Source organism: Exophiala mesophila (genome assembly GCF_000836275.1).
Source record: "Exophiala mesophila strain CBS 40295 unplaced genomic scaffold supercont1.3, whole genome shotgun sequence".
In the NCBI taxonomy this organism is placed as follows: Eukaryota; Fungi; Ascomycota; class Eurotiomycetes; order Chaetothyriales; family Herpotrichiellaceae; genus Exophiala; species Exophiala mesophila.
Window position 1 is genome coordinate 4024211 of NW_015622506.1, and position 9039 is coordinate 4033249.

Consider the following 9039-nt stretch of genomic DNA (forward strand, 5'->3'; position numbering starts at 1 on the left):
CGAGGCTGCGCTACGAGCCTTTCTCCGCATCGCGTTTTTGTTTCGCTCTGGCTGCTTCAGACCAGATTCCACGTTCAGAATGACCCTTGCATCTAGTCACAACCACACCTCACCCGAAACTTCCAACCCAGCCTCTCCTGCTCTCTTCCAACGCTCATCCTTCCTATCACCATGATAGACGCAATTTGATGTAAAACCCCACTCCTTGAGCAGAGAAACCCACCTCCATCATGACCATCACAGCCACCTCCCGCATTTTGACAGAACGTCGCCTCCCAACGCCGCCAGTTGATGGGCGACCTCAGTCTCAGCCGCGTATCTACCCTGCAGCAGATTTCCCCTTCAAGGGTTGGCAACCACCTCAACCCGACGGATACCAAAAGAGCGCGGCAGCACCTCTTGAGAACGCAATCGTCATCGATAATGGTGAGGATCCCTTAGTGGCGGCGACTTTTAACAAACACTAACCTGCCGAATCTAGGCGCGAGCACGATAAAGGCAGGTTTCTGCTTCGACAAGTCTCCCCGATTCCTCATTCCTCCTGTTGTCGCAAAATACAAAGATCGAAAATATAGCAAATACTGTTCTTTTGTCGGCCACGATGCCTACGCCGATGCCACGACTCGCGGCCAGATCCGCCAGGCTTTCGAGCAACACACCAGCATCCCAACCAATTGGGATATCATGGAGGGCATATATGACTACATTTTCCTCAAACTTGGCGTGGACCAAGAAGGCAGCATTGGTAGACCACTGGTCATTACCGAACCCGTTACGAACCTTGCCCACAGTCGGCGCATGATGAACGAGATGCTTTTTGAGTGTTATGGCGCGCCGAGCGTCACCTACGGCATCGACAGTCTATTCTCGTATCGATATAACAAAGGTCAATCAGGCTTGATTGTCTCTTCATCACATACCTCGACCCATATCATTCCCGTGCTCAACCAAAAGCCTCAGATGCAATCGTGTGCTAGGCTGAACTGGGGTGGTTCTCAAGCCCAAGAATTTCTTCTCAAGCTGATCCGCCTCAAGTATCCAACCTTCCCAGGGAAGTTGACACTTGAACAGATGGAATCATACATTCGGCAGTACTGCTATCTATCAAACGACTACGTGCCTGAACTCTCGGGGTATCTGGATTGGTCTGGCCTCGAAGAGGAAAGAGACATCATCATCCAATATCCATTCACCGAACAAGTTGTGGTAGAAAAGTCGGCCGAAGAACTCGCCCGGATCGCAGAACGCAAGAAAGAGTCGGGCCGCCGATTGCAGGAACAAGCTGCCAAGATGCGACTCGAGAAGCTGATGAAAAAGGAACAAGACCTCGAATATTACCAACAAGTCCACACTTCTTACCAGGAGGCGACCACCAAAAAGGAACAGCGGCGACTACTCGATGAAGCGGAGTTCAAAGATGAAGCCGCCCTGGAACGAGTCATTCGAGACCTTGAAAAATCCATCCGAAAATCAAGAAATAAGGATCTCGGTACTGTGGAAGAAGAGGAAACTCTCGAAGACCAGCTAAATAAGTTTCCCCTGCTGGATGTCCCAGATGATCAGCTTGACGAAGATGGCATCAAAGAGAAGCGACACCAACGATTGATGAAATCTGGTGTCGAAGCGCGGATTCGAGCAAAGGCAGAGAAGGAACTCGAAAGAGCTCGAGAAGCAGAGCGGCAGAGACTAGACGTTGAGCAGCGCGAGACCAAGTTCGATCAGTGGATTGCCGGACGAAGAGACCAGCGTGAGGCGCTCTTGGCTAAGATCAAGGAGCAAGCACGGCAGAAGGCCGATTCAGGAAACCGCAAAGGCATGGCATCGCAGATGAGAATGAAAACCTTGGCCAACCTCGCTGCCGACGGACCCAAGCGGAAAAGAAGAGGGGGCGGTGAATATGATGACGACTTTGGCGCCAACGATGACGATTGGGGAGTCTATCGCACTGTGGCTACGGATCCTGCCAGTGACGATGAGGAACCGGAAGAAGATCCGATGGATGCACTGAAAGCCGTCGAGAGTGAACTTCTCCAGTATGACCCACTCTTTGAAGAGAAGGACACAATTGAGGCACAAAACGACTGGACCAAAAGCGTTCTCCATGCATTCCTGCGAGGAGCCCGACCGGCCGACGCTGAAAGCCAACGCGAAGCGAATCAGATCCACCTCAACGTAGAACGAATTCGAGTTCCCGAGGTGGTCTTTCAACCTGCTATCGCTGGTGTTGACCAAGCGGGACTTGTGGAGATCATCGAGGGCATTGTCATGAGCCGGTTTTCGGACACCGACCAGCAGAAGGCGTTGCTTCAGGATGTATTCCTAACTGGGGGAAACACAATGTTCTCATCATTCGAGGATCGCCTCAAGAGAGAACTGGCTGCAACCACTCCATCAGAATTTGACGTCAAGGTACGCAAAGCGAGCAACCCGATCCTGGACGCATGGAAAGGGGCTGCGTCGTGGTGGAGTAATGGCGACGCAACAGAGCGCGAGGCTGCCAGCATCACACGCGCCGAGTACCAAGAAAAGGGGAGCGAGTACCTCAAGGTAAATCCATAAGTTTTTTCATCATTTACTAGGAATGCTGACCGTCGACAGGAGCACGATCTTGGCAACTGCTTGTCATACATTTGACGCGGGTCGTGAGTCGGGTCGTGAGTCGTGAACAAGATCTGGACCAATTGCGAGCCATTGAACCTGAACCTGCTTGGTTGGGCAAGAGCGTCACAAATCTCACGGTCCCAGAGTATGAAGCACCACGATGACTGGCGTATCCGGATATATGGCGCGAAATGAAGTGTGGAGGTCTCCCCACACAGTTGTGTCAGCAAATGGAGATCTGACCTCCAAATCATTCCTGGGGTGGGCAAAACCCCCGGGTCACGGTGAAGTTTCTATACACAGGCAGTGGGTCTGTGTTCGACACGGCAACACGACCAGGCAGAGTAAGGCAGATGCCACAAGCTCATCGTATTGTATGATCTCTACATTCAAGGTGGATACGGTGCGGTGAGCAAGAGCTTGAAGCTTGCGACGAGGTCAGGCCCCGGCGCAGCGCAAACGGCAAGGCGTACGAGATCTCACGACGATATGACGACTTCTGATGCTCATATGACGCTGACCAAGTGAGTGTGTCGGTGCGCCATTCACTGCTCGATGGGCGTGTGGAGGGAAGTGTCTGATGTTGTTGACAAATCAGCGGCCAGGGTACGCGATCAAGCAAAGTACGTATAAGGTAGTCAGATGCAAAACGACAGGCGAGAGAGGTGGGGAAAGTTTGAGAAGGATGAATGGATGGATGATCAACTAGTGAAAATCCTGCTTCGGGTTACGGCATACGAAGGTATCGAGCCTGGCTGACCGATGGCTCTCGGGTATTGGCGTGGGATGAGATAGCGAGCTGGTGGTGGGCCTCGGGCTCGTTACAGAAGGACCATTATCGCCTGCAAATGGCAGGTTTCTGCTCAGGTTGGCCAATGCAATCCTGTTGATCCTATCCGGTCGGCCTTCCTACTTTGTATAAGTTCCTGGACAGTAGGATTCCGTGTACGAAGTTATGCATCGCTGTGAGTGAGGTGAGGGCGAGGGTGTATGTGTTGCGACAGACCTCACTTCCTCTTTGAGAACATGTCGCAAACATTCCGGTGGAGATGGTTGGAGGTGCTGACGGAGTCCACGAGGTCCCATCCCATAGGAACAGTCCAATGCTGTATCCTGGAACTCCATCCCATTCCCCCATTCTGGTTGGAACATGATCCTTGGAGCCAACCAGGCAAAGAATCAATCGCGGGTTAAGTTTGGCCGATGGGCCCCACCTGTGAGCATTTGCTTTGATCTATTACTTTTCTACCGTAGATGCGCGCCATGCGCGACACGTACCTACGGAGTACGTACTGTATACAAATCTACCGTACGTCACGAAACCTTCATCGTCCCCGAGCGTCTGCTGACCAGTCCAAAGATGCAAGATTAGACGTTTCAGACCGTGGATCTTTTGATTTTCTCGCTCACGACGAAGTATCTAGATGACAATTTGCCACGCCTTGGGAGATGATGGGGCCACGATCGTCAAATAAAATCATGACTATCATGGTTTTTAGTGCGAACTTGTCAGAGCCTTGGGACGAGGAATCAAACGCAGCCGTCGGATCGATCGTAGTGACGGCGAATGGTGTGGTGATACTCATGTCATTCCTCCTGACTTCTTTCCAATTGTGGACAATGAGACTCTGTCGAGAATGACTCAGATATTACATGATGCGACGGGATGGGTCTGCCGAGTAAATAAAGAATCCATTATCCATAATCCAAGAGAAACTGTTTGTCCGCTTGGCCTAAGCCAGAGAGGAAGGGGGGAGGCGATGGTCTCGGGTCTCGGGTCCCAGAGCCCCAAACCCCAGTCCCTGGGGGCCTCCTAAGCGTGATCCAGGATCTCCATTGCCTTAGGCTACGCATCATAGGCATTGTTACTACCTACCATTTACAGTACTTGGAGGCTGGTACTGGTCAACAGGGTGGTGCTGTGCCCATCTCATCCCCTGGAGCCAGAATCCTCTGCATGGCATCGTCTTCACGACGTCGAATCGCATTGTCTCGCTCAATCACCCAAATCGGATCATCGATGGGTCCAGTGATGATGACCCATGACCGTCACTGGTCCTTTGTTTCTTTTTCTTCTCTGTACTAGAGCCTCTTAGGAGGTCCCTTCGGAGTTAACGTTGTTGCCAGAAGTCCTTACCCTCAGCGTCCGATGCATATTCCACTCCTATCCGCGTGATACCCGTCGTCCCCGTTCGTTGGAAACCTCGGTCTTGAACGGTCGATCACGGTGCTCAATCTCAAAAAATCTACTTTGGGTAGTAGGCGCCGGGCGGGGCAGGTGCTCTTGGGTCACGTATTTCCGGTATCTCAGATGTCTCAAGGTACTTAAGCGTTGTTGACTACCTATATGGGCAAATGGTTGATAAGATGGATGATACATGCGGCATACTCACGATGCCGTCGTTCAGTCCTGGCGAGATCTTGTCCTGGTAAAGACTTACAGTGGTGTAGGGTTTCATCTGGGCAAAGAGGCTGGAGGAACATCCAAAACTTCTCGACAACCTGCCTTACCTGGCCCAATGGCCTTCTCTTCGTAATTGAACCCTAGGCCTGCTTTGGGCTTTGTAGGTATTAATAAAAAACTGGATCCCTCCCTACCTCCAGTACCTACCCAAGGCACGCAGGTCCAGCGAGCCTTTTGTCTGACCGTTACAAGAATTGATACAGGGCGTCATTACCTACGTACAGGTCACGTATTGATACTTCCGGACAGTACCTGACCTCATACGTGTACCTGACACATACAGTATCATTGAGACACTCTCCTTCGAGGCAAGGTCATCACTATTGTTCGCCACACCACGTGTGGTTTAACTCCCTCGTATCCGGAACGAGACCCCATGCTTGCAGCGACATGAGAACTTACTGTACGTACGCATAAAGACTCGACGAGTAGGTAGTGAGGGCCGGCGTGGTAGATCTCCCACTCTCGTCATCCTAAACACGGCCCATCAACCGGCTGCCAGCAGCACCAGTTTGCAAGTGCATCACCTTGTTGAATTAGTAATAATGCACTGCTTCATTCATGCACACCCCATACCCTCCCTTCACTCTTTGTGGCAATGATTTGCGTGTTTTCGATCACGGCATACGCTCTAGCTCTTGGGCGTATGTGCAAGTTGACCCTACCCATGAAACTCCCCCCGCAGATGCAGGCACTCAGGCACACAGGCACTCAGGCACATAGGCTGGCTCCTTGCCCCCCTCTTTCTATACGACTCGTGCGCAAAGTCTACCGTCATGGATGTGCAGTTGTCGCAATCTTGAAACACGAGATTGATGCCAGCCGAAGACACTTGCGCCTTGCGACCGCTGGCAGTCCCTCCCCGCTCTACTGAGCGTCCATACCTACTTGTGTACACACACCTACAGTACTGTTGCTACTCTCTGCCTGAGGACATCATACAGTGGCCGGGTGATATTACAAACACGCCACTGAGCAATATTAACGACCTCGCCAGTCACACCATGAGAGAAGGTGCAACTTCCTTGTTCATCCAAGGGTTGGACCTCTACGGAGTAGTATCCACGAGCGGACGTGACAATAAGAGAAATTGAGCAATTAGCTGGAACCTGTACCTCAAGAGGTACCAGCTCACTAGCCCCTTGATGCTCCAGCACACAGATGTTTGACGCCGCTTATCCAGATTCAGGCGAGTCCCTATCTGGGTTGGGAGGCATTTGGCGAGATGGAGTCGACTTGCCTCAGGTTTGCTGACTCAGTCCTCCCATAAGCTCCCTCCAAGCCTCCCTCCAACCTTTTATCAGCAAGACGCCCCCGACCAAATCTGATCGACCGTGCAACCGCTAATTCCAATTTTGGGAATTGCCCTAGGACACGTGAGGATGGCTCGCTCATCAACAAGGACACCAGGCCCAGGTTCTTGGACATGCGGTGCAACCCAGACAGACCCTCTCGGGGAAGCTAAGTCATGACATTCTCATGACTTCCCCTTAAGCCCTGCTTGATGCGAGCTCTCGATGCAGTCATAGGTCGTCATCACCTCGATATCATTTGCACGACTGGAGACTTCGGCAACCTGAAACCCGGGCTTCCAGTGAGCGAAGCTCGATGGCAAGGCTAAACAGCATGAATGCGATTGTCAGCACCGTTTCAAGGTAGGATCGATTCAATCCTAGGACTTGTCAGCAACCCCATCTCATCCATGATCCTAATTTCAGGGACAATTCGCAACGAGAAACGACGTCAGACTTCGACTTGTTCACGTGAATCGCATCATGATTCATCGATTCCCGCTTGACAATTCAATCATGTGGCTGATGCAGCCTCGTTCGCAAGGATCCACCGGGTCTGAAACATTTAAAGCAATTACCCATGGGAGGATTTCCCCGGTGGTTCCCGCAAAACATGATCAACAAGAAGCATCTCTGGTTCCCTGTCCAGAATATGCCAAAACCTGTTAGATGTCGGGGTCATTGTAGGTTCAAACGTTTACACAGTGGAGAATATGTCACGAGATACTCAATTTCATTGGCGAACGACCGCACACAGGTGAACATGCTTCAGGTTTGACGGTCTGATCACGGTTTATTCATCGAGGATGTGTTTGCTTGATCATCAGGGATTGACCAGGCGTCTACGGCAACACGAGTACCGCCGGGGGAACCATCTTGCGGATCTATGGGACAAGGGGATAAGGGGCAGAGAGGTCTCGCACAGACTGGGTAGGCTATTGGGTGAGCCGGGCGCGGTTGAAGCGGTTGTCGTCGGACAGGACAAGCACAATGCATAGGTAACAGTCCGATTCGCTACCATGTTTCTCCCCGTCTCCTCTCCTCCAAAGTTCCAGGCCAAGTCAAGCTTTGGAAAAAGCTTTCTCGCCCCGGATGTCAACTCATTTCTCCGGGTTTGTAACCAACCCTGGCCAACAAGTTGCTTCTGTCACGCCTACCCTGTCGAAAGGACCGCAGACCTCTGGCAAAGAAATCAAGCACATAATGACGAAAATGGTCCAGACTGGCCTGACTTCTGAGTCATCCTGATCACTTCATCATAAGGGAGATTATCATCCTCGATGAGTGTCGCATGTCACAGTTTGAAAATGGCATGTGCCCGAGAGACTCGTCGGCAGTTCTCTGACGTACAGAACCCGACCATGATGCCTTGGGTCCCCAAGTCCCCATTGAGAGGAATGCAGCGAACAATGCTCCTCGACATGGCCAATACTTCGGTAAAGATCATGGGAATGGAACCTCTAGAGAGCCTAATCTGTCGCCCCTGACCCACAGGGCCGTTGAAAATGACCTTCGGCAGAATTACCGTCGCTTAGGAGTGATGTAATGCATGTGTGCAGTTCAGGTGGAGCGAGTCCTCGCTTGGAATCATTAGCTATACATAGGCCAACATGGCACGGCGCAGTCGTTTATCTGGTGGACTTGTTGGTTCTCGCCAAAGCTTTCCCGCCCGATTGGGTCATGGACGTCCAACAAATCCCCCGGATGCGATTGCGAGACCTGGCTATGGACGTACATATACGTATGTAGGTAGGTACTTAGTGTAAACACTCTTTTGGGATGTGATGCGTTCACACTCCTTCAGAGGAAGGTGTTTCCGTGCTTGCATGATAATGATGATACATGAGATGATGACGATGATTAGGTATCTATCTCAACACGGTTTGAGGGCGTCAATCATGATCTAATCAAGTATCCAAAAATGCGTAGCAGCTACTCCCCGATGTAGAGCCGGATGCTAAAGTCTGGACCAAATAATGGAGCATGGTTCCTCACATTATATTTGCCCAGGAATCGGCCTGATATGCACTCGTCTATGCTGAATGAGGAGACACGGTGGATGTATGTGAGAGAGGAAGCCGGCCGGCCATCGGGAACTGAATCCACTTTTGAGCAAGAGTCTAACAGCATTTGGAGATGAGGAATTCAAATCTTAGATTTCAAATATTGAAACACACCTCTCGTATGTTGATTTGTTCGTGGCATCGCGTCACAGTGGATACAGCCCTTACTCATTGTGTATCCAGAAAGGGAATTTGGTCAGGCCAACCAACCAAGGCAGTTGCATCGTCAATGTCATCACCCCTCATGAAATTCTCATCCAGTCATAGTACGTCAGACTGGCTGTTCTCATCCGACTGGTTCGATCAGATTGGACGGTACCGACATGTTTAGGCACTTACGTTAGATACTTGAGTATTCACATACCAGTACCAGTGAGAGAGGTATTAGAACCTCGTTATCGGCAGGTTGGGTCAGATTAGGCAGGTGCAGATCAGGTTGTCATCGACGATGAGATCTATCAGACAGGATACTTGACGAGGCGTTTGGAGTGTTTGTCCTGGTTAAGCATTGATTGTTTCGATCTCAAGCACACAACGTCGCCTGATTGGGTGACATGGGACAAATACATGTACAGTCTGGTTGAGGTTTTGACAATCTACAGGCTTGTCGTGTGCGATG

General features: G+C 51.0%; 1 protein-coding gene across 1 annotated transcript; it reads left to right on the forward strand.

The window, feature by feature from the left end:
* The first annotated feature begins 92 nt into the window (after positions 1–92).
* Positions 93–3530, forward strand: PV10_04957 (uncharacterized protein). Its single transcript, XM_016369552.1, has 3 exons — positions 93–426; positions 482–2547; positions 2599–3530. Exons 1-3 carry the CDS (start codon positions 231–233, stop codon positions 2632–2634), a joined length of 2298 nt encoding a protein of 765 aa, XP_016225340.1. The 5' UTR covers positions 93–230; the 3' UTR covers positions 2635–3530.
* The last annotated feature ends 5509 nt before the right edge of the window (positions 3531–9039 follow it).